This window comes from Pocillopora damicornis, chromosome 14, assembly GCF_964200805.1.
Source record: "Pocillopora damicornis chromosome 14, jaPocDami1.2, whole genome shotgun sequence".
Classification (NCBI taxonomy): Eukaryota; Metazoa; Cnidaria; class Anthozoa; order Scleractinia; family Pocilloporidae; genus Pocillopora; species Pocillopora damicornis.
The window spans coordinates 12,093,637-12,120,000 of NC_142683.1; the positions used below are offsets into that span (position 1 = coordinate 12,093,637).

The following is a 26,364-nucleotide window of genomic DNA, read 5'->3' on the forward strand; positions in this document are numbered from 1 at the left end:
GCGACAAAGTCCACGTGCACTGTTCGAAGGGATCTTGCAATCTGTCATCATGTGTCACACCAACACGATCACGTGACTCCCTCCAGTTTTGGACGCGACACCACAATGTACGGTTAGCGGATGTCATTGAAAAATATCGCTATAGTTAAAATTTAAAATTTGTGAGTGTCCGCTTTCAGGGAAAGAGAGCCAGAGTTTGACTTACCAGCTGGAAAAAGGGGATAGTTAAAGAACTGGTTTATTTTGATGATTTAAAGTTTGCAAAAATGTGATTTACATTTATTACTTTATTTTTCTGTTATGTGTTAGCAGCAACTGGAATTTTTTCACTGATAATCCCTGACATTCCTAACCTATGAAAATAGCAACGATGAACATTTAGTTTTGTATAAAATTCTTTCTGCTAGTGCAGGAGAAATCTGTGATGCATAAAACATTTCTATTTTCCTAATAAAAAAATTAAATAATAATAATAATAGTAGTAATAATTTATTTCCTGATATATCTCAGATGTAATTAACATAGATATGAATATTGTTCCACAGACAATCTCAAGGCTGCTTTGGCAAGATTTAATGAGTTTCTCAGCTCTACAAATAATCCATCTAAAAAATTGGGAGACCAGAATGGTGAATTTGTCATCCAGCTGGGATAATAACAGAAACCTGCTGCTAGAAGCTCTTCTTAATCTTGAGAGCCTCCCTTCACCTGATCATTGTCCGATATGTTTGGAAGAGAAAACACTTATGAGATGACATGACTGCCCAAAGAAATTTTTCTGCTCTTCATGTGATGTAAATGTGCATTCTCTCTTGCCATTTCATAACAGAGATGGGTTTGTTGATGGTTTCTTTCAGGCTATCCCTCCAACTGTGATAATTGATGAAAATGGAGTAAAGCAAAACATAGGTAAGCAGATATCTAAAAGGAAGAACATCACTCTGGAGACAGCTACTGTACATGTATTAAATTTGTGCTGACCATCATTGTTTTTCTTTGTTCGATATTGTATTTGTGATATCAATTTTGTTATATTCTCAGGGTTCTTGTTGAGTCTTTGGAGAATATACATACATGTATGAATTGAAAACCAAGTAGTGATAATTGTTAGTTTAGTGTTATATGGGTTGCTTTCTTTTAAGGTAGCTTACACTATACATGTATGTAGATTTTCAGTTAAATGAATATGAAATCCAGTCACTGGTTATTTACCAAAATGCTAGTTATATTTATGTTATCAATAACCTGAACTGGTTTGTTCTGTCTTTCTCCTCTGCAAGTTAAGCCATTTTCATTCATGAGTTTGCCTGGGTACTGCCCAAGCTGTAAAGAGGCTGGGGTTTCACACCAATTAACAACTTCAGGAGTGGTCATTGTTGTGAATGAGAAAGGTAGTGTTTAAACTGAATGAGTTACAAGTCATGTTCATAGAAATGAAGAATAATTTGCTCTTTATCTATACCTTGATGGAACACCTTCCTGTGATCAGGAGCTATTGATTTGTAAAACATAGTAGTGCATTTTTTTCAGCCTGTTTTTTTTTTCTGTTTTGCAAAATTAATGCTTAAATATTTTCTTTGTTCCAGGATGATTTTATTTAAACAAGTCTACCATCCAACGTAGCCAGTGCAATTTTGTTTCTCCATCCTGGTCCCTAAGTGGTGTTGTACATGCAGGGTATTGGCCAGGAAGCCCCACAGATACAAGCTATGTCTTTGATCAGCAGCTTTTTCATCTGTGGGATACTTGTCAGAAGAGAATGCCTGGGACCTCAGAAAGTTCCTTTATCAGAGCTCTTGAGGATGTTTCTGTTATGAAAGGAGGGGTATGAGTCCACTTCCTAAAATCAATAATAATCTCATTAACAATAATAATAATAATAATAGGGTGTTTAAAAATTATTATTTCAACAAGCACCAACCATTAATCATACCACATTCTCAAGGTCTTTTAAAGAGTGGAAGTTCTTGCAGTATGAGTTAGATTGTCTTCAAGGGCTTGACTGAATGAAGTGCCCTTCTTGTTCAATTTTTCAGCACTCCTGCCATGTTGATGGAAATATGAAACTTTATCATTTCAAGGCATCAGGAAGGTTTGTATTCACTGTATATAGAGGTGTATTGCTCAAATTATGGTAAAATGCTGATTTTCATGATGTGGATTATAAGTATGCAATGAGCATTCATTCGTATCAGTTTTCAGAACACTTTTTTCCAGTAATCTGTGGCAGTAATTCAACATTTAATCAAGGTCCTTAGCAGCAAATTTCTAAGTTGTTTTACATACAATCTTTGAAACAATAAAACACCTCATTTATTAATCAAAGGGAATTCATAGTTTGCTTTCTGTCAGTAATATAATATGTAGACTTAATAGAAGTAGTATAAAAATTCAGAGATGATATTAATTGAAATTAAATTTCATTTTTGCATTTAATGCAATAATTTTGTTTTTAAATTTTCTCTCACATACTTAGTCAAAGAAGGCCATCATACTATGGAGACCTCTTCATTGCCAACAACCATGATGTAGACAGCCACATGAAGGCAGTATATGCAAAGAAGTCCAAATCTAAGGTTTTTTGCTTTAGAATGCATTTTGTATGACATACATTTATGTCAATTGATGGCTTTTAGAGCTTATTTTCTTGGCGTGATATTTGATGGGTGTTTTGCTTGACCACAGGATGTTGATAATAGATGTGATGATTCACACTGGAGGGCTGCAAACAACCATGGCAAAAAAGCAGCCAAACTTGACGAGACTGGACTTGAGACTGCAGGTCAAAATGAAATATATATTGTCATAAATGTATTAGGTCTGAAAATCTACAGCTGTATATGGAAGAGATGCATTTGTGTACTTATTGAAAGTGTTACTTATACAATCATGTAGGTTGCAGGCATGGCTTGGCCCAGTGGGCAGTGAACATGTTCCAGGTAGAGCTGTATGGCTATGCAAACTTTATACATCAGAAAAAATGATACCAGCCAGTGTCAATTTGGGGAAGATATAGTTTGCAAATACTGGAATACACTGGAAAAGCTGGGGGATTAGGAAACTGCGATATGAAACCAGCCTTGTCAGTAATGCATGCAAAAGCTCACAGTTGGACATGCCAGGTATAAATTATAATGTTTATACATGTGTAGTTTCTTAAAGTTTGTAAATGAAAGCTAATTTGAATTATAAGTTACACAAATTTGAACAAGTTACACAATAAGATCTACTACTATTATTTATGTTAAACAGGTCATATGGGGTGGTTGATGGCAAGATGGAAGTGCCTGCTCCACTGGTGAGGAAGTGGAACAGATCAATTCTCACATGTCTCGTTATGGAAACACTACAAAGTACATGCTTCCTGAGAGTTATCAGGGGTTTAATTCAACCTGCACTATGCAAATAACTTCACAAAATACAGTGCATATACTATATCCCAGTCAAGACGCACATTGTGCAAACAAAAATCATGTAAACATCCAACTAATTGGTAGCCTTGGTTGATGGCTTTGCTAAAAGCAGGCTGGTGGCCCAGTGACTCACTCCCACGGTCTGTGGCCCACCTTAAGACCCACAACCCATGAGCACTTCACCGTTGTAATAGTTGCCAAAAAAAAGGTAAGGAATTGTTTCATTTACAGTGAAGGATTAATATATAAAATCAATGCCAATATTTCAAAAGGCACTAGCTGCCTTTCTTCTTCAGGCTAATGACTCAGGGTAAACTTGGTATGATAAAGTAACAATGATATCATAGAGTTAAAAAAAGTGAATGTTAAAAATAAATAAGAAAAACCCCATTACATACTTTAAAATTTAAAATTTTAGGTGTTTAAATTTTAATAAATTATTTTATTTATCTTAAGTGTCCCCTATTAGTAGAAAGTTTTTTTTACCCACACTAGAATTCCTTGACACATAAATAAAGTTTTTCATTCATTCATTGAAATATGTAACACCATTAAACATAGATATAAACAGAAATAATAGCAATTACAAAAACATCTTTGTTTTTTGTGCCTAGAGGTTAAAGAGCGTGACCTTTAATGATGAGGTATGCTTCTCATTTGAAGGAGTGCAAAATGTCTTAGCAGAATGATGATTAGCAAGGAAATATTGTGAGAAGGTCATCGGGGGCTCATTACATTTACATAGCTTCAGACAAAAGAACATACAGACAAACCCCATTAAGCAGCTATGTCCCATTTAGCAGCAACCCCCTATTAATCAACCAGTCACTTAAATGTACCAAAACTATTGTCAGTATAATATTGTAAATAATTAAAACTTCTTTTAAGCAGCCACCCCTATAGAGAGGCCCCGGCCACCTTTTGGCCATTCCCATGAGCGTTCTTCAAATATTTTTAATAGGGGCTAAACTGTAATCCTACATGTGTAGAGTCTAGACTCCTTCCAAAAGCAAAATACATGTAGCACTGATTTGAACTCTGCTACTTATATGTGATCAAAATTAAAGTAAATAATTGGCAAGAATAAATTATGATCATTTTCATAGCAGTCATTCATTGTGAAGATCCATACTTCCCTGCCCCCTATGCATGAAGTTGGAGGGAGGATGTCAAAGACCCAAAATTTACTGAGGGTGGTGGGTTAATATGTCAAACCTTTCCGTTGTAGCTACACATTGTTAAAAAGTATTGAAGGGCTGTATATGATCAATTTTTGAAACTCTGTGCAAAACGCGACACAACAATTTAAAAACAATTTATTGCATTTAAATATGAGAAGTAAAGATCAAACACACAATCCAAGTTCCCCCTCCCCTGACTCCCCTTTCTTTTAGATGTTATTATCTAAATATCGCATTGACCCATAAAGAATAAAAAGACACAAATTATGAACCAAGCGAACATCTGAACAATAAGCTCCTCTATGGCTTTAATGAACAGGACACGCAGCATTTCATGAAAATCAACTGTAAAATTGTGTCGCACCATTTTGCATGAAAACTTAAGCTCACAAATTTAGCTAAAAGTGATTTGTACTCATAAAAATCGTGTGGTAAATGAGTTTTACAAATTTCGTGGATCGTTGAAACAATCGCTGATCGAAAATTCAAAGTGGTTTCGAAAAACAAGTATTTTAGAAGAAAATATAAGCTGACAAGTAATGCATACAGAAAATGATGTTTCTGATACATTTATGATTTCGAAAGATCAGATGAAAAAAAAAACAAAGGTGAAAAAATAACACTTTCCTTGGAAAAACTAAAATGTGCAGACTGACTCTCCTACCTGTAAACTGTACTGGCTCACTCGTCGTCAAATAGAAAATTTACAGTGGATTACAAGCTGGAAAATTTCAGTAGAACAAGCTTTTCATATGCAAATCTAGCAATGCATAAATTGAACACCTGAGTCTTTGATCAACACGATCAGCGGCCTTGCCTCATGTTAAATTGATGATTATAGTGAATTCACTGGGTTTTGACAATTGAGGCTATTCGTCAATTCGGAGGGGGGACCGTGTTGGTCATTTTCATTTTTACCATTCTATTATTAAAATCTTGAAAATTTTCTGCCACATAAATCAGATTGGGAAAGCAGACTTATCTATAGTTTTTGATTTCAGAAGCGGCATGTCAATAGAACGATCAAATTAGTTCTGCGAATAGTGAGGTACCCCGCTATCTGATCAAGTATTTTCAGGGCATTAAAGGAACATGGCAGCATGATTGTCAAGTTAAACCCACATTTGATTGGAAATTAGTACCCACGAGTGGTTGTAGAACATGAGAAAGCCTTAATTCCCACACAATGCCATGCCTCTTCACAATGATCCATTTGATGTCCAAAATGACTTAGCTTTCAAATATTTACTGCAGTGTACACAGTTTAAGAAAACCACCAAAGTGTTTTACTTTAACCAACTTTCCCGCCGATGACACACTACAGTTTCTCAGAACTACTGACGCATAACCTTGCTCACAAACTTGGTCAGATTAGTAACATAACGAGCAGCAGCGACAGCTGGTTACTGAAAAATACACACAGTTTCTCAAACCCACTGATGAATAACCCCGCTCACAAACTTAGTCAAATTAGTTCTCTTCTCGGCAAGCGGCAGTAAGTTACTGAAAAATATATACACCATTCACAAAGTTAGGTGACCACTAGAAAAAAAAAGATTTCAGTGAAAACGACGATAATAAGACATAGTCGAGTGATTTTATGTTGATCAATTTAAGAGCCGTTTTCTCCCACAGAGTTTCTAGTGAAACTATTACCTACCTCAACTCTGAATGAGTTGTAGGCTTATCCATAGGAAAAAAAGCAAACAAAAGAAGTGGGCTGTCCGAAAAGACCTACTGGGCATTTCAGGTTTATACAAATTTTTTACAATTCCAAGTTAAAATTTCCCTTTCTTGTGCCTTTCAGTTATACTGATTTATATGCACAAGATGTGTAGCTTGAGTTTGCTAAAACTTAAGGTTAACTGATTTTGTTGTTATCGAAGTACTCCACTGTGTAGGTGAATCTTGGATACATAACAAATTGTTGAGTTGGCTTGTTATGATGCACTTATGATGACTTAAATTGTAGTGAAGATTCCAACTCAGATCTGTATGAATCAGTGGAAGACATCACAAATTGTCTACCTTTTAAAGTTATCAGAACTTGCTATTCTGAAAAATTCCAGAAAGCATTACAGGATACCTATGAGTATCACTATGAAAACCATAGACACATCTTTGCTAATCTTAAGGATGAACCTGACAAACCGTACATATAACAAAAATGCAATTAAAGTATATATAATGTCTTCCTCAGACTATGAGAAACTTACTGAATTAACAAGATTTGTATATCCCCTACTAAAAGATCCAAAACTGGAGGTGACAGTGAAGCAAATCAGATTTTGTACCACATTTGTTGTGAATATTTTTCACTTAACAATTGAAATTTCCACAACTGGTCTTTGGGAGAAGCCATGCAGAGATTAAAGCCAGCCACAGAGTAAAGTGATAGGAATTAAATGTTCACAAAGAGTGAATCCTGCAAAATGGCAAAATTAAGGAGTTCTATTTAATTTCTGCAAGTAATTTCCATGAGAGAGATATCTATTTTATGTAAAATTTCACTTGCATCACAAGCATAGCACTGTCTGGTCTGGGACTGACTTTTCAGAGACATTTGTGCAATACAAACCATTTCATAGCACTAAACATGGAATAACCTTCTGGCCCTCTTGTTGCCCTGATTTGTTTTTGCCTTGGCTATATAAATACACCGCTGCACAACTAAGATATTTCTGACAAAGTTGAAGTTAATAAAAATATTGATGAATCTAGTAAGTATCACAAAGTGATGTATAACCACAGGCGGCCCATGCTCCAGCTCTGAGATGATCATCTTACGAAATAAGAGTTATGGGGAAATGGGAATATTTACGACTGCTGTTAGGAATAAAAAGTACGGTCAAATTCTCAATAAAAATACCTCACCTTACTTCCACAGTGTATCACTTGTTGTCTGACCACTTACTATGTTGAAAAGAACCCATTTTTGCGAGTTATCCATTTCTAGGTTTATTACGTACATAGGAAAAGCCCAAGGCTGCACACTCCATTTCCGAACGCCCGATCCAAGAAGCGAAAAATACGAGCTCAAAATGACCGGGCGACCACAAGTCCAACGCAGAATCCAAGCACATATACTGTAGTTTCATTTCAATTCACTTCAAACTTAATCGCACTTTGCTTCAATAATTTCCAGTTTAGCCGCGTTTACATTCACCTTTACCACGACCATTAAAAACCAACTTGGTAACCCTTCCTCCTTGTGAGACTGAGCCTCGCCCGGGATCACACTGTAACTTGACATATGGGGGGCGCCATATTGACACCCTTAGTTCTTGGACAATTTCTTCATGCCAAACGACGACTAGATTTCTGAGCCAAAGACGATGATATCGCTGCTTTATTTACACGTGAGAAGTAATATTCAGAATAAGTACACGATTGAATTACTTGACAGAGTCACTGGTCACGGTGTATTTCAGTGTGTGCTGTTATCGTCAGTTGTACTAAATAAATTCTGCAGTTTGGTTTTGAAACATTTATACAGTTTTGAATAGCGCAAGCTGTCAGAACTCAAATATGAAATAAAAGAATCCAAATTATTAAAAAAGAGTTTACCACTTAAATGTTGACAGAGCGCTAATCAAATTATGATATTCGATACGTTGTTGTTGACGTCATCGTCACGAGATAGTAAAATTTGTCAAATTTTGGGCTTATAGAATGTTTAGAGTATCAATCAGTGTGGTCTAAAGGTTCTTCCCTACTATCTTTTAAGCTTAAAATGGTTTAAATCTAAGATTTATTAAGCTGCTTATATAAAACGGTCGGAGTTTGCTCAATGAACTAATTTACATAATCGGCTGTCACGTTAGCAAAATTGCTGTTCATGTTGGATAGTTTCTCACAGTTTCCACGCCAAGGGAATTGTCGGTGAAAAGGCGCTCGGTACATACATTAGAGTAACGCTCCACAAATAAAAGATTGCCCTGCGCTTGGTCTGATAAAAATCCTACGCAAATCGGCCAACGACAAGCGGACAAAATGAAAGGGTAATTGATAATATTTAAAGGACCTTTTCCACTAAAGCTTACGTTTGGCCGTTACGTTCAGCGGGCCTGGGGAAGAGAATGACTATGGAACCTACAGTCGAACAGGAACACGCAACCACATTTTATTGACTGCTTGATATGACTGACGTATGACGTGTGTTGGAAAAAACTTTAAGGAAGAAAAGAGATGGTTAAAGTTATTTTCGAAACAGGCTACAGATTGTGGTAAGTACTGTCTGTGAAAACACCTGATTCACTTCCATTATGATTAGAACATCGGTTTTTAAAACTGCTTCAAACCTTGTCCTGTTATGAATGATGTGATAAATGACTTGGCGGAAGAGAATTCTAACATGTGCGATAAAAATTGAAAGAAATTCCTAAACGTCAAAGTTGGTTAAACGTTTTTAACCCCACCTAGACCGACCAAACATCGACTAAATTCGACGAATGAACTGGTATTTTAACCGACACTGGACAAGATGATTTCTTTCAAGCTACCTTCTCTGAAGATTAAATTCTGACATCCTCTGAGTTAGCCGAAGGGCCATCTACTAACGCACCAACCTAACGCAGAATTCCAACCATTATGTGAAAAATATGAATTCCGAATGTCCATTACAAAATCTTAAATGAAATTCATTTTGTTCTTTCCAATGAAGGAAAGATAAGGAGAGACGAATATTTGTTATCCTTCTTTTGAAGCGCCATCTGATGAAAATATATTTCGGTTTTGTAAGTCTAACTTTTTTACCGATGACGGATGTGAGCATGCAAAAATGAAACAATTCACTTTTGTTGCAGGTAACATCCGGTCTCAGTATATATTGTTTTGCAAGAACCGTTGGATTTTTAACCCAAAATTACAGACAAGTCTCGTTACAGTACTGAATTGGAGCTTCTGTCTTCAAACGGTAAGCTATTTGTGCTCGATGACTATCTCTTCACGAGCTGTTCATTTTCCAGTTACTGCGATCTGCGTCATCGAAGACTAAGTTGGTAAATAAGAGGAACGGCCGGGTTGATAAGTGTTGTACCCTTAAAAGACAACACAGTGCTATCTTCGTTTATCTCTTAAGGGTGTTAATCTAAATAAGACGGAAATATTGTAACAATCAAGCGATGTCATGATCGAGAGGATCTCGCTTGGCTTCATGTAAGAGATGATCAACAAATGATACCTCTTTTAGGGAGGGAAGGGAAAGGTGAATAATGAACCTGAACCACTCTTACAAAGAGGAATTTTCCTAGGAATGTACAACATCGGTCATCTATTTGAGTTTACACATTCTCTTTATTCGAGCAAGCGATTTAAACTTAAAAAGTAGTGCACCGGGCGATAAGCTGAATTATGAAAAATTGAAAATTTTATTTCTCGTGATATTCTCGGGCTTTGTCGTATTGACCAAGTGATCGAAACAAAGTTGCTAGGTTTCCGTAGCTTGTTCAGTGCTTTTCAAGAATTTGAAAAGAATTTTCTAGTTCTTGAAAAGCCTTTTACCTGAATAGGTTAAGTTTTTTCCACAGATTCTTTTCCTGAATCTCATCGGAACTTCCTTCAAAGAACGAATGATTTTTTCATTCGGATGTCAGGTACTCCTGACTACTCGGAATTTTCCGGAAGTTTCACTTTCCAATAGTAATGGATAATTGGGGTGGATATATTTTTTTAATGAGGAAAGAGGTGGAAAGGAGTTTTATAGTAGCATCTAACGAGGATTCAGGAGCAAAACATGATATTTCATTATTATTACTGCTGGGGGAGCTGAGTTACAAGCAACCGAAGATCCTTTTGGTTACCCTCCTGAGTAGTCTGAGTAGGTAAAGCTGTTGTTACCAATTTCTAATATCTTGAAGGAAAAATGAAAACTGTGATCAAAGACATTCAACACAAATAGTGAAAACATAAACTTATACACCCTCAGATAACATTTGAGGAATTGTAGTTTTCTATTCTAAAACGATCAGTTATGTACATGCCGTTAACAGCAAATACAGCAGAACTGGAAACGATTTGAATTTGTTTCTACTGACTAAACGGAAGATTGCGTCGGCGACATCCTTAGTTTACGTTTGACGCTATAAAATCTTCAATTAAAGATGTTACGGCATACAAGAGTAGTGACGTTTTACCCCGAAAGGAAAAAACTTGTGAAAAATTAAACTTTTCGCCAGTTATCAAGACGACCTCCAATGCTATTCCTAAATATTAAAATGGCTGGCTGAGGAAGATATCATAAACTTATAAAAATTTTGGTATCGAGTGATTGTTTCTCTCCTGAGTCATCAAATAATTCTTTGCCGGAACGCAACGGGTAACTTATCATTTTTATGTCGAAAAGAAACAATATTTATTTACTTTACGGTCATTACATTTGTAGTCTATGAAAAGAACAAAACTGGCCCCCACGAACTACGCCCCATCGATTTTTATCCGAAATTCGGGCGATCGCCCTTTCAGCAGAAAATAACTGACTCCGAAAGAAAGACTTTGACAAATTGGTATAAATTTTCTCGACGGTTCTTGGCTCTATGCCGATTCTGTCCGTTTACTTTCAGTTTGATGGCGTGACATGAGAGAAAAAAATAATTTTAATAAATTACCGACTATTTACCATAGAGTTTTTCTACTTTTTCAGGAAAAAGTTGACTTCCTTCGGACAATCTTATACAAGTCCCTTAGCCATCATTAAAATGAATAAGGAACGTTTCTAACTCCAAAAGGAAATTCTCATCAATGCTGACTGTTTCAAAAATCCAAACAACACTAGTATCGTTATGAAAGCTTCAAAAAACTTTTCATAAGAATAACAACATAAAGTGCATATGGAAATATCATTGTCCCCTCCCCCCCTTCACTTTGAAAAGAAGCTATGGCTTCTCACATTGAATGAGATATTTAAAGGAAAAAAATACTATTGTTTATATTTCGATATCTTATAATACTTTTCCAAAAACATCGACAAATAATGCAGTTATTTCAAGGATTTACACAATCAAAATGCAAGATCATCAAATAAAGTGCATATCGATTATGCACGGACAATTATAACAAACACGCCATAGAGTACAGGACCTTCATTCAGAGGTAACTAATATGGAACATTCTCCGAACACATGCAAAACCTGTGAGTCATAATAAATTTTTAATTTAGGAAGCAGATCAAAGGAAACTTACTTTATTATTTAATTTCTAGAAACGCGAACTTGTTGCAAGGAAATGCGATTATTATTAAGACATGTAGCAAGAAACGACTGAAGTAACGTTGGGTTAAGAAGGCATTACAATTGAAATGATCATGCTATTGCATTTAACACGGGTGGATGATGTCGTGTGTTTTAACCATATATCATTTTTGTTTCTGGTTCAAAAGAAAAGGTTGGAAGTAAATGTGGGTGAAAAGTAAAAATTTACTGTCCATCATTGTAAATATTGGAAAATCAAGGCAATATTGTCTTAATGAAAACATTAATGATTCCCTCTTTATCAAATGAGACAAACGGGAACGAGTTTTGAGTGATATAACTAAGCCCAGACTGACACCGTCATTTGGATTTCCAAGTGGGCAGATTTTGGTCACGTGTTAGGCAACGTTTAATAAAGAACGAGATAGAATTTCATTTCTGGCCTATTTATCAATTTTGTGGTGTATAACTTTCGCATTTTAGTACGTAATATTTATTTTGAATCTTCAAATTGTTTTGAAACTTAAAAGAAAATTGTTCTTTAAAAATTCACTAAAAATCGGTAGCCAAAATTATTTGTATAGGTGTTATTTGATTCTCGTGTTAACTTGTAATTTCGTCAGTCGCCGGCACCTCCTGTTGCTTCACACAGAAAAAATACAAGATACGATATGTAATGATCTATTTTGTTCCCAATCTCACGCCATAACAGAAAAACCTTTAGAACACCTGTAAACTCCGAGCGCTTCGGAGTAAGGGATATTTTTAATGAATCTTCGGATTGTTTTCAAGTTCAAGGATTGTAAATTACAATTTTATGAGAATCGAATGTTGTTCTCTTATTTCAGTGTGAATCCTCGCACGCCTGCCAGTCGCTGGCACCGCTTGTTGAAACTACAATAAAAAAAAAACTCTTTTAAGATCATCATTGGCTTCTTTTTCACCCCACCACTATTCTTGGCAACAAAGGTCGCCATTTCGTTTGTTTACCACTCGCCAAAAACTATCAAATGCACTCAAAGCCTAAAATCGAAAAAAAGTTTACAGGAATCGACCAATCGAGCGAGCGAATGAGTGCCATTCTCCAAATCATATAACTCGCTCTTGCGCATGCGCGCAATAATCCAAGAGTTGAAAATGAGAATTGGGTTTTTGATTTTAAACTGATCCGTGATGTACAGACCGTCAACTGATGGCTGGCAGAATACAGCAGAACTGGAAACGATTTGAAAACTAAATTTGTCTCTAACACTAAGCGGAAGATTGCGCTGAGCGATATCCTTAGTTTTGATTGACGCTATAAAATCCAAAATTAGAAATAATACGGCACAAAAGAGTATTGAGGTTTTATCCCGAAAGGAAAAAGCCTGTGAAAAATTAAACTTTTCGCCAGTCATGAACATGACCTCCAATGCTATTACTAAATATTAAAATGGCTGGCTCAGGAAGATATCATGAATGTATATAAATGTTGGTATCGGAAGTTTCACTTTCCAATAGTAATGGATAATTGGGGTAGGCCCGTGGGGTGGGTATAAGTTAGCCGTTGCCAGTACGCAATGGGTAACTTATCATTTTTATGGCCAAAAGAAACAATGTGTATTTACTTTACACTCACTACATTTGCAGTCTATGAAAGGGAACAAAATTTTTGTCCGAAATTTGGGCGATCGCCCAATCAGTGGAGAAATATTGACTTCGAAAGAGGGACTTAGCCAGATTGGCATACGAGACAAAAAAATAATAATTTGATAAATTCCCGACATCTCACCATGGATTTTTCCTTCCATTTTCAAGGTCAAGATGTACAGCATAAAAGAAGCTATGTCAGCTATCTCCATAGGTATGGTAGTCGCCGAGTTCCTTCGCAAAACTGGTCGCGTTTTGCAGGCCGTCGAGGTTTACAAAGAATGTTTGATTATATTACACAGTCAGGCGCAGGCTATCGATGGTTCTTTGACAAACTTAACGTTCCGAGCCATCTACAACAACATGATTTGTTCTTACTTTTATTTAAGAGATTACATAAATACAGAAAAGTACCTCAGAGAACTCCTCCTATACCTAGATTCCAATGACACCGCTGAAAAAGGATGGCTACATTTAAACCTGGCAGAAATACTTCAGTTACAAAACAAATTTATGGAGGCCACGAAATTTTACGAATCCGCAATCAGCATCATGAAAACGATGGGAAACACACATCACCAGGCACTATGTTACGCAAAACTCGGAGTAATGTTGCAATCCCATGGTCAATATGACAAGGCCCGAGAATATCAAGAGAAAGCACTCGCTATCACAATAGAAATTGGTGACAGGAATGGAGAAGCAACATGCTACGGAGACCTAGGAACTTTGTTCCAATCCCTCGGTCAATATGACAAGGCCCGAGAATACCAGGAGAAAGCACTCGCGATCAAAATAAAAATTGGTAACAGGGATGATGAAGCAACAATCTACGGAAACCTAGGAACTTTGTTCTAGTCATTCAGTCAATATGACAAGGCAAAAGAATATCAAGAGAAAGCACTCGCTATCACAATAGAAATTGGTGACAGGGATGGAGAAGCAACAAGCTACGGAGACCTAGGAACTTTGTACCAATCACTTGGTCAATATGACAAGGCCCAAGAATATCAGGAGAAAGCACTCGCTATCAGAATAGAAATTGGCGACAGGAATGGAGAAGCAACAAGCTACGGAAACCTAGGAACTTTGTTCCAGTCACTCGGTCAATATGACAACGCCCGAAAATATCAGGAAAAAGCACTCGCTATCAGAATAAAAATTGGTGACAGGGATGGAGAAGCATCAAGCTACGGAAACCTAGGAAATTTGTTTCAATCACTCGGTCAATATGACAAGGCCCGAGAATATCAGGAGAAAGCACTCGCTATCAAAATAGAAATTGGTAACAGGGATGATGAAGCAACAATCTACGGAAACCTTGGAACTTTGTTCCAATCACTCGGTCAATATGACAAGGCCCAAGAATATCAGGAGAAAGCACTCGCTATCAAAATAGAAATTGGTAACAGGCAAGGAGAAGCAACAAGCTACGGAAACCTAGGAACTTTGTTCAAATCACTCGGTCATTATGACAAGGCCCGAGAATATCAGGAGAAAGCACTCACTATCAAAATAGAAACTGGTGATAGGGATGGAGAAGCAGCAAGCTACGGAAACCTAGGAACTATTTTCCAATCACTCGGTCAATATGACAAGGCCCGAGAATATCTGGAGAAAGCACTCACTATGAAAATAGAAATTGGTGACAGGAATGGAGAAGCAGCAAGCTACGGAAACCTAGGGACTGTGTTCCAATCATTAGGTCAATATGACGAGGCCCGAGAATATCAGGAGAAAGCACTCGCTATCACAATAGAAATTGGTGACAGGAATGGAGAAGCAACAAGCTACGGAAAACTAGGAACTTTGTTCCAATCACTCGGTCAATATAACAAGGCTCGAGAATATCAGGAGAAAGCACTCGCCATCAAAATACAAATTGGTGACAGGGATGTAGAAGCAACAAGCTACGGAAACCTAGGAACTTTGTTCCAATCACTCGGTCAATATGACAAGGCCCGAGAATATCAGGAGAAAGCACTCGCTATCACAGTAGAAATTGGTGACAGGAATGGAGAAGCAATAAGCTACGGAAACCTAGGAACTTTGTTCCAATCACTCGGTCAATATAACAAGGCTCGAGAATATCAGGAGAAAGCACTCGCTATCACAATAGCAATTGGTGACATAGATGGAGAAGCAACAAGCTACGGAAACCTAGGAACTTTGTTCCAATCACTCGGTCAATATAACAAGGCCCAAGAATATCAGGAGAAAGCACTCGCTATTAGAATAGAAATTGGTGACAGGGAAGGAGAAGCATCAAGCTACAGAAAACTAGGAACTTTGTTCCAATTACTCTGTCAATGTGACAGAGCCCAAGAATATCAGGAGAAAGCACTCGCTATCACAATAGAAATTGGTGACAGGGATGGAGAAGCATCAAGCTACGGAAACTTAGGAACTTTGTTCCAATCACTCGGTCAATATAACAAGGCCCGAGAATATCAGGAGATAGCACTCGCTATTAGAATAGAAATTGGTGACAGGGAAGGAGAAGCATCAAGCTACAGAAAACTAGGTACTTTGTTCCAATTACTCTGTCAATGTGACAGAGCCCAAGAATATCAGGAGAAAGCACTCGCTATCACAATAGAAATTGGTGACAGACAAGGAGAAGCATCAAGCTACGGAAACCTAGGAACTTTGTTCCAATCACTCCGTCAATATGACAAGGCAAAAGAATATCAAGAGAAAGCACTCGCTTTCAAAATAGAAATTGGTGACAGGCAAGGAGAAGCAACAAGCTACGGAAACCTAGGAACTTTGTCCCACTCACTCGGTCAATATGACAAGGCAAAAGAATATCAGGAGAAAGCACGCGCCATCACAATAGAAATTGGTGACAGGAATGGAGAAGCAACAAGCTACGGAGACCTAGGAACTTTGTTCCAATCACTCGGTCAATATGACAAGGCAAAAGAATATCTGGAGAAAGCACTCGCTATCACAATAGAAATTGGTGACAGGAATGGAGAAGCAACAAGCTACGGAAACCTAGGAACTTTGTTCCAATCACTCGGTCAATATGACAAGGCCCGAGAATACCAGGAGAAAGCACTCGCGATCAAAATAGAAATTGGTAACAGGGATGATGAAGCAACAATCTACGGAAACCTAGGAACTTTGTTCCAGTCATTCGGTCAATATGACAAGGCAAAAGAATATCTGGAGAAAGCACTCGCTATCAAAATAGAAATTGGTGACAGGAATGGAGAAGCAACAAGCTACGGAGACCTAGGAACTTTGTTCAAATCACTCGGTCAATATGACGAAGCCCGAGAATATCAAGAGAAAGCACTCGCTATCAGAATAGATATTGGTGATAGGAATGGAGAAGCAACAAGCTACCGAAACCTTGGAGCTTTGTTTGAATCACTCGGTCAATATGACGAGGCCCGAGAATATCAGGAGAAAGCACTCACTATCACAATAGAAATTGGTGACAGGAATGGAGAATCATCAAGCTACGGAAACCTAGGAACTTTGTTCCAATCACTCGGTCAATATGACAAGGCCCGAGAATATCATGAGAAAGTTCTCGCAATCTCAACAGAAATTGGTGACAGGAATGGAAAAGCAATAAGCTATAGAAACCTGACATGTTTGTTTATCTCACTTGGCAAGTATGCAAAGGCTGACGACTATCGAAAGAAGGCAATGGCTGTTCGAAAGGGTATCGATGACAGAAGCGGAAAAACAGCAGACTACACAAACCTTGGTGCAATTTCTTGTAAGCGTGGTGAATACGACAAGGCTCAAGAATATTTCGAGAAAGCCCTTACAAGTTACATGGACATCGGTGATAGAGAAAAAGTAGTAGTCTGCTACAACAATTTAGGATTTTGTTACCAATCTCTTGGTAAAAATGACATAGCTGAAGGATACCTTAAGCAAGCTCTTCTATTAAGTAGGGATATTGGACACAACTTGAACGAGTTTCGCTGCCTTTGTAATCTATCGGTGTTAATGGCGTCACAAGGTCATCTTGAAGAGGCTTCTTCGTATCTTTTTCAAGGCATCCAAAAGTTCCAAACTTTGAGAGGTTTTCTTAAAGAAAACGATGAGTTTCAAATATCTCTTTTAGAAAAGTACGGCACCTTTCCCTACAAGTTGTTCAGCAGGTTGCTTTCTTCTACTGGAAAGCCTGAAGACGCCCTTTACGTCGAAGAACTGAGAAGGGCAAGATGCCTGGTCGACTTGATGACAGCTCAGTACTCTGTTCAAGTTCAGATCTCAAGCGATCCACAATCTTGGTGTGGCATTCAAGGGATCATCAGAAAAGAAGCAGACTGTGCATGCCTGTACATTTCGGTTGGTGAAATTCATGTACGGTTTTGGATAATAAAAGCAACGGGAGCTATTCTTTTTTCAGAAAAGAAAGTGAACCTGGACGCAAACAAGGTGACCGGAATAGTCCCTGAGTTAGATGAGTTTTTTAAAGAACTGATGTCACTTCACAGCAACAACCGATCAGGGCTGCATTACTGTGATACCGAAGATTTCAAAACAAGTCTTCACTTGTGTTACAAGATAATCATTGCTCCCGTGGCTAGTTTACTGAAGCAGCCCGAGATCATAATTGTCCCTGATTCCTGTGTGTACCAAGTGCCATTTGCAGCCTTAGCTGACGAAGGAGGAAAGTATTTATCAGAGACATGCAGGATTCGGCTGGTTCCCTCTCTCACGACTCTAAAGCTTGTGCAAGACAGTCCTCCAGACCATCACAGTCAGACCGGGGCTCTGATAGTGGGTGACCCTGTGGTTGGAAAGGTGATTTACAAGGGAGGGTGCAGAAATATGATACCATTGCCGTGTGCAAGAAAGGAAGCAGAGATGATTGGAACACTTCTTGGCGTAACGCCTTTGACAGGAGAGTCCGCTACAAAGCATTCTGTACTCCAAGCGATAAATTCAGTGAGCCTCATACACATTGCTGCGCATGGAGATCCTGAAAAAGGGGAGATTTTTCTTTCTCCTAAGCACCTTACTCTAGACCCACCTTTTCCTCGAGAAGAAGATTATCTTTTGACCATGGCAGATATTTCAAAAACTCGGTTGCGAGCTAAACTAGTGGTGCTTAGTTGTTGTCACAGTGCTCGTGGACAGATTAGAACCGAGGGAGTTATTGGAATTGCCCGAGCATTCTTAGGATCCGGAGCTCGTTCAGTGTTAGCGGCACGATGGACCCTGGATGACACAGCTACGGAGCAGTTCATGACTTGTTTCTACAAACATTTGTACCGCGGTGAAAGCGCAAGTGAATCTCTCCACAAGGCCAGGAAGTGGATGAGAAATAACGACTTTGATAAAGTTTCTCAATGGGCGCCATTTATGATCATGGGCGACAACGTGACATTTGATTTTGGAAATTGGCCGGTGCCTAGCGCACCTTAAGAGCCACGACTTTGATAAAACTTCTGTGGCAGAATGAACTGAACTTAGTTAAGCTCAGAACCATTTAACTACTAGCCTGTAGAAAAAGGACACCATACACGAAGGAAAACTCGGATTGATACACAGAGGAGAGTATTTCTGTAAAATGCTTATCAGACATCTAAGTTTTTTTAATCTGAAACAAGACAGCGTATAGTGTTATCTCTTTATAGGAGTTCCGAAGTTAAAAACTCCAATTTATTTTTTAAGTTTTTAGTTCAGTAAACAACCCAAGCAAGTGTGACAATTTTTAGGTTTCGAACAAAGATTAGTTCTTCGAGGAAAGAAAATTTTTAATCCTTTTTCAAAGGCGATTAGTCAGTCAATTCAAGAGACTTTTAAACAAATGTGTAACTTGCAAAAGAAGTTTTTTCTGAGCATAAATTTTTTGAAATTTCTTGCAAGGCTTTTGAAAAAAAATATTGTGGTTTAACATGCCAAAATAAACACAATAAAAAAAGGGGAATACTTTATACTAATCGTACAGTAATACAAACCCTTGTATTCTCATAGAAACCCCAGTAGTTTTATCAATTTAACCCTTGAACCCCTAGGAGTGACTAGCATCTAATTTCTCCTCACAGTATCACTACTGAATCAAACATCGAGGTCATAAGAATAATGAAAATGATCAACAAGCACAAGAGCTCTTGATTATTAATCAAAATCTCCTTGTCAGCACCTGAGGGAAATGTATAGAAAACAGTGTGGAGAATATACGTACTGATCTTAGGGTGTAAAAGGTAATCGATACCCCTATATGTAGATACTGTTGTATCCTCACACAGACTCTTGTATGCTCATAGATACTTTTGTATCCTCATTATCCTTCACTTTCCCTCTGCTGCTACTATTTCGCTCCGTTCAATCAACTGAACGTCACGAAAAGGTTACATTATTATCAAAGGGCAATTTAGGTAGGGGATTCCATTTTGTTGACTAAAAAAACTCAACAGGTTTTTCGTCTGCTACTATTGTGCCATATCTGTGAATTACAAGACAATAAATGTTCAATGAAAACTGAAAGAATACCAAATAAATTTGTATACTACAAAAGTTTGCATGCGAGAAAAATAGTTCCTAAGACCGTTGAAATGTATTGAAATACACAAATATATACATATATATATACAGTTTAGCAAGATAACTTTTCTAGTATTTCAGAACACCGAAGCAAATATATTACCGAGCGAACTTTTGATAAAAATACAAAAAATTATTAACGAGAAGATGTGACCTTCAAGTAACACCACTGAATAATTCTGAAGATTAATAACACAATTATTCATCAGATGTAGGGGATCGCTGAAATGGTTCAAACTGGCTTATAAAATGTGACTTATTGAATAACTTCGATCCAATAGGTGTGGATTGTTTAAACGAGTTGCAATTGTCATCAGAATTTGTCCCACTTTCAGCTCAAAACAGTGTTGCAATGCAGTGTGAAAGCGGCAACATGAAAACCTGACTCATTTTCTGTCAACAAACTGCACTCTAACAGGTCTGTCAGGAATGGTGACCCCTCTCATGAACGGCTCCACATTCTCTGCCTCCGGTGGGTAAGAGATGTCAAACTGCTGTACGATTCTGGCCATCAGCAGATGAAGCTCTAACTCGGAAATACGTCGACCGAGGCACATACGTGTTTGGAATCCGAACGGAAAAGAAGCAAAAGCTTCTGCTGATTCGATCAAAGCGGTATCTGTGTTTCGCAACCATCTCTCCGGTTTAAACGCTTCGGCATCTTCAAAAATGCTCATCTCGCCCCATTTGGTGAACAAGGAATTCAACTTGAGCAGTGCCCCCAGGGATATGGTAGCCCCCTAATATTATGTCGTCTTTCGGTCTTCGCGGGATAGCAGAGAGAACAGGGTATAGGCGGAGGGTCTCTCGTAACCAGGCCTTCAGGTATGGCATACGAGCGAGCGTTTCCGGCGTTGAAAAGGTAGAATTTCCTACCACTGAGAGCACTTCTCGTCGAAGAATCTTCGTTTCTCAGGATTTTGGCCAACATGTAAAGAACCCACTGCATCGTGTTGGACGTAGTGTCAACTCCGGCAAACAGAACATCGATTACACTCGCCAACAGGTCATCCTTCGTCAGCTTTCCGCTGGCCAGGAGGAACTTGAAGAAGCCAGCTCGGTCACGCTCTGTTTCCTTTGATGGCTTGCATGACTTCTCCTCCAGTTCGTTGATTCTTCTCCCGATAAATAGTTCGGCGTAGTCGTACATCGTGTCAAAATTATCAAAAAACTTTTTAACTTTCTGGGTCTCATAGATCTTGTAAAACCAAGGTGGCAAAAAACCGACCTCCACTGCATTCGCCAGAAAATCTCCGACGGCATAACCCTTATTGCGCTAGATGATCATCTCACAGCTGGAGCTTGGGCCACCTGTGGTCCAACCTGTGTTGAGCGGCACCGTAAAAAAAACTTAAGCGGTCGCCCTTAGTTAAGCGGCCAGCTGTCAGAGTTCCGAGAATTTTTCTCCTCAAATACGAGAATTATGAACTCTATTAAGCGGTCGTGGTCACCCTTTGCTAAGTCCCAACAGCCTGTTTGCATTGTCCTCCACCTGTTTTTAATGGTCACTTAGAGCGGACCCACTCAAATAAAGCTAAGGGCAAGCTTTCAAGTAAACTTTAACCCATGTTTATCTCCCAACCTCAAATGCAAACGGTACGTATTTTTGAGCGAGCATTTTTACATTAAGTGTTCGACTTTGGCGCAAGATGCCGTTTCATGTCGTTTTTTTGTGATACCCCCTTACTGTGAAACCTTTATTAAGCGGTCAACTTGTATTAAGCCATCTTAACCCAGTGGGTGACCGCTAAACACAGGTTCGACTGTAGATAATTTTTTTTTCTCATGCATCTTCTAGCATTGGAAGTTATTTTTCTTTCCCTCCGATATCTTATCGGACCCTAATCTAAAAACAAATTATTTCTGTCATTTAGCTTGCGAAGCTTGAGAGAAGAATCATTGCTTGTTATTTGTCTTTTCTCTGAAGAGTGTTAGAATTATCTTACACCCAATGAGCAGAATAAGAAAAAGCTTTTACATTTCATTCACATCCGACTTCATGCATCAGAAGAGGAGAAATTGACTTCTACAGCGTAAATAAAATTAATGTCGGTCAAATCTCTTTACCTTCTTTCGGACGTGAATTGGCAGACCTATGGAACACTTAATGGTTCTTGTCAACGGCTTTTGAAAACTGCGCTTAAATTGTCGTCAGACTGATGATAGTAATGGAAGATTCCTACTTTCGGCTTATTTAAAACACATCTTACTACTTCCAGGCTTCTCCACTCTAAAAACACATCTTACTATTTCCAGGCTTCTCCGCTCTAAATCATCTGAACGAACAATTGTTGAGAAATAACTTGATTATCCTTAATTCGCGCGGTGGAAGAAGACGTCGAAAGCTAACTTTCCTAATAACTACTAAGTACCTATAAAAAAAAAGGCTAGGATACAGTTATTGGGTGAATAAAGCCCCACCCCCCTTCAAAATTTTCCTTTAGTTTCAAAGATGCATCACTTTCTCTCGAGTACTAAGGAACGAGGTAAAGTATTTTTCGTCCAGTCAACGTTACAAAAGACCATCTTAAATATCATGAAGAGTTACGAAGCGCTCTTCATCATTTATGAAGATAGACGATTGACGTAATAAAGCTCGTTAAGAAGTGCAATTTTTCCCTTGATCCTACATATTCAACATACTCTGATTGTTTGATTGCCCCTGAATAAAAGTGTCACAGTAAGTAGTTTGACGGTATTTAGGAGTGTTCCAAAAGAACGCTCCAAAAACTTTTAGGCTCTTTGAGAGTTCTTTCTTCTGAATCATTTAAAAATGATATAGAAAACAACGACAAATTTGGTACTTTTCAATCTCTTCTGCTTAAATTTCATTTTTTCGACGAAAAAAATCCTTTTTCTTTGTATTAAACCGTTCTAGCAGAAGGCCAGTGCCAAGAACAATTAATACGATTGACAATTTGAATTCACCCAGCCTTAAGCCGGGATTTTCAAACGCGAAGTAGCAATAAGGCATTCGTAAATAAGTCATCCTTCAACTCAACTTCAAGACCCCGTCAGAGATTTTTTACTCGGGCTTTCCGAAGGAAACGCCCGAGGTATAAATTCGGCTCCTTTTTTTTTTTTTTTTTGCGTTCAGTCACAAAACGCAGTTCCACTACAGCGCAAGCGTGAAGTGTTAGCGCATGCCTAGAATGAACCTTAGAGAGCTATCTAGAGAGCATGGCTGCCTTTGTGGACAATTCCTTGCTTGATGCACGCGAAAGAAATTCGATGGCTATTACGCCCAATGTACATACAAACCGTTCGCAGTAGACCCACACTAAAACTTGTGGAGCGTTTTTGGAACGGGTCGGTCCTCGAACTTTACGAGAGATCAATTTACGAGCGATCCTTTACGAGTGAACCTTTTATTGAGAAATATCAAGCGAAACCTGCTATATCAAAGGAGTTATCTCATATTATGTTTACATGTAAACAGAACCGTGTATTTAGACGTGATCGAGAGCCCAGTAGAATACCAGAAGCTATTCTGAAACGTCTCAGAAGAAAGGGCAGAAAACTGAAGGAATTTGTTTATGAGTGTATTCGTCCAAGCATACCGAAGTCCTCTTGGCTACGTCGTTATGTGAAGGTTAGAAGAGTTACAAAGAATGATTGTAAGCTTAATACGAAGAGGGTAAGATTAAATAAAGTTACACAACATGATAAGAAGTATTTTTTGAATTGTTCTGTAAGGGTATATCAAAGGATAATTAAATTGAAGTATAGAGCAAAGAGGTACTGATCAACGTTTTCTTGTAATAGACCCATGTGTCTTTATAAGAGTCAGACACACACATCAAACTATTGTAAATTTCAACTGAGTTCAGATATAGAGAAAAACCCTGGTCCTACTCCAATGTACATTGTCCCTAACAAAACAATAATGGCACCATATAGCCATGCTAATGAATTGGTATTTGGACAGAATTCAGGACATCAATGTGTTTCAATGAGTTTATGCTCTATCGATCTTTGATTTACAATAACAAACAAGGAATCAATTCTGCTACTGATCTCGTGTCACTAACGAATACTGGAAATCAGTTGTATTCAAGTTTGTCTCAGTTAACCAGGCAATCATTTTTAATGCAGGAAGAATTACCCACACTTTTAAATGTGTTCGAGACTAATGCTATGAACTTCAATACAGTGAAAGCTACACTGGTACTATTCATCAAGAAGCTACAATAGAAGGATGTCAGTTCGGTACCTCCTTAGATAGAGCCTTTCAATCACTTATATCCAAAAATTTCAACAATTTTGTCTTGACAATAGGATGTACTGCAGTTGCTATCTATTGTAAAGGTAATGTGGGCTTGAATATATTCGATTCTCATGCAAGTGATATTCATGGTAGAAGCCATCCTCAAGTACATGTGTGCTGCTTGAAGTATCATCACTGAATAACTTAGTACATTATTTTCAGAGTATAAATAACAATGATATATTTGAATTGAAAGGGGTTAACAGTAATAAAGTTCAAAATAGTACCCTTTTTCAGAGTCATGCCTGTGAAACCAGAAAGTTAAATGTGAGTTGTGCTGTGGCTGGTTATTCACTCTGCTACTCTGTAATAAAATCATTTAGTTGTTGGAATTCAAACCTTATATAATGTTATTCAGTATGGCAAAAGATTATATGAAAATTCATCTTTGAACAAGTATTTACCGTTAGATGATATGCCAAAAACTGTTGATGTTTGTGGAACTGAAGTAAGTTTAGATCTTAAAAGTGATTACAGTAAAGGAATATTGTCTGATTCAGTTAACAGCAAATCACTTCTTGAAAATCTTGTAAGAAATAATAGCGAATGCACAGGGTTTTTGATGTGGTTTTCAGTTTTCTGTATGACATGTATTTTTAAACCCACAAAAAGGTCAAAATATATCTATTCCCTCTTGCTCTTTAATGAGAGTTAACTGCCTCTAATTGAATATACTAAAACTGAATAGCACTGTTTCTCTTGTTGCAACCATCAACAGCATTCAAATATTGCATAACGCTGGAGGATATCACAAAATTCAGTTTATAAGATGTTCAGCTAAAGCTGTAAGACAAAATTAACTAAATTTTTGAAAATTGCCACAAAAATTGCTAATTTAAATGCACCTTAAGTAAGCCCGAGTTCACACAGTTATGCATCTAGTTAAAATTGACATTTGTTGTTTAGCAATGAAATTAATGAAAATGTCCAGCGTTCTCACCATGCCGAAAAAACCTAATGGCTAATTTACATTCTGCTAAATTAATAGAGGGAATACATTTTTCCGTTTTTTTTTTTTTAATATTAACTGACAACAGGTGGAACACTCTTCAAATGTCACTTCGTGTAGATTTATATGAACTGCTGAAATTACAAATGTTTTGGTTAAGCATTTGGGAATTGTTTCGGCCTGTTGGATAATCTCCAGTCTTGCTAGCCTTGTTTGATAATGTGATGCAGGACCACACAATATATGTAGTTTTGCTTTCCGAGTGATTTTACCTGGACCATCATGATGGGGCTTTGTTCTCGGACAATAATCGCCACTGGAGGTCTGCAAGCAGACAATCCCAAACACAGTATGTTTAGGATTATCTATTCACCTTGCTTAGAGTCCTCCACCGGAGATCTTGTTTAGGTTTTTAGTTATTGAAGTCAATTGTTTCTCGAGTATTTTGTTGTTCTCTGATTTGGAAAGTCTGTTGAAATTGTTTGGGGTGGTTCTAAAAATACGTTTAATCTGGCAAGGTCACTTGTCTGGTAAGCCCACACATGCCTACCAATAGGATTTTAAAGAGTGTACTAAGGCCCCGGCTGAAAGAGTCATTAAGAAAAGAGTGACAGTCGCCCATTAAAAAAATCAGTTCTTGATCAGACTCTGGCGCCTCCTGTCTGTTTGTGGTGTTTGAGTTAGTTCACCCCAACAGTCCAACACAATTTTTATTTGTAATTGATCCTGGACAGGCCAATTTTTTTCTCCAAAAATTATTGCCATTGATGTTGTTGGTGATTGTTGATAGCAAGTGTTGTAAATTGGTAATAGCAAAAAGTTTGTGGCTTGTGTTCCACATATTTAGTTTGTTTTGTAAATTGGTGATTGCCTAAGACTCGTCTATCATGTAGTTGGCTTATGTTGTATGACTGACTTCTTGTGTATCTTCATTTTCCTGTTTTTGGTCTTTGCAAATCCCACACTCCCACATTCTAACACTGAGACACAGAGACTCTCCAGTGACCAAGGCCATAATTGCTACCTTCATGTGTAAGCATGTTGCCTACATTTTCTTACTGGATACAAAGTCATCTTTGAGTCCGTAAACTACAACAAACTTTGGTCTTAATGAAGTTATTTACATTTAGAATGCTAGTTCTCAGATGATACAAGTTATATTTAAAATGTATTGCTGCTTTTCAAGTTTAAGTTAATTTTCTAAAAATGACACATA

The 26,364-nt window shown here is 37.8% G+C and overlaps 2 protein-coding genes and 2 pseudogenes across 3 annotated transcripts in view; 2 read left to right on the plus strand and 2 right to left on the minus strand.

The window, feature by feature from the left end:
* The first annotated feature begins 105 nt into the window (after positions 1-105).
* Positions 106-4,518, plus strand: LOC113671149 (uncharacterized; annotated as a pseudogene). Its single transcript, XR_016183237.1, has 9 exons — positions 106-112; positions 546-909; positions 1,281-1,391; positions 1,587-1,825; positions 1,887-2,092; positions 2,477-2,576; positions 2,686-2,782; positions 2,896-3,122; positions 3,253-4,518. The product of XR_016183237.1 is annotated as an uncharacterized LOC113671149 (transcript).
* Positions 4,519-13,583: 9,065 nt separating this feature from the next.
* On the plus strand, positions 13,584-19,191 carry LOC149034471 (uncharacterized). Its single transcript, XM_089194877.1, has 4 exons — positions 13,584-14,184; positions 14,269-15,934; positions 16,055-16,921; positions 17,282-19,191. The coding sequence occupies exons 1-4, from the start codon at positions 13,585-13,587 to the stop codon at positions 18,808-18,810; spliced, it is 4,662 nt and encodes a 1,553-aa protein (XP_089051003.1). The 5' UTR covers position 13,584; the 3' UTR covers positions 18,811-19,191.
* A 399-nt stretch (positions 19,192-19,590) lies between these two features.
* LOC149034472 (sterol 26-hydroxylase, mitochondrial-like) lies at positions 19,591-26,163 on the minus strand (annotated as a pseudogene).
* LOC149034473 (COP9 signalosome complex subunit 8-like) overlaps positions 24,822-26,364 on the minus strand; it is a gene marked incomplete at its 5' end in the record, with an annotated part of 6,379 nt that continues 4,836 nt past the window's right edge. Inside the window, one exon of the mRNA XM_089194878.1 lies at positions 24,822-26,364. This exon is cut by the window's right edge and continues 59 nt beyond it. Coding sequence (XP_089051004.1) covers positions 26,341-26,364 — 24 coding nt within the window.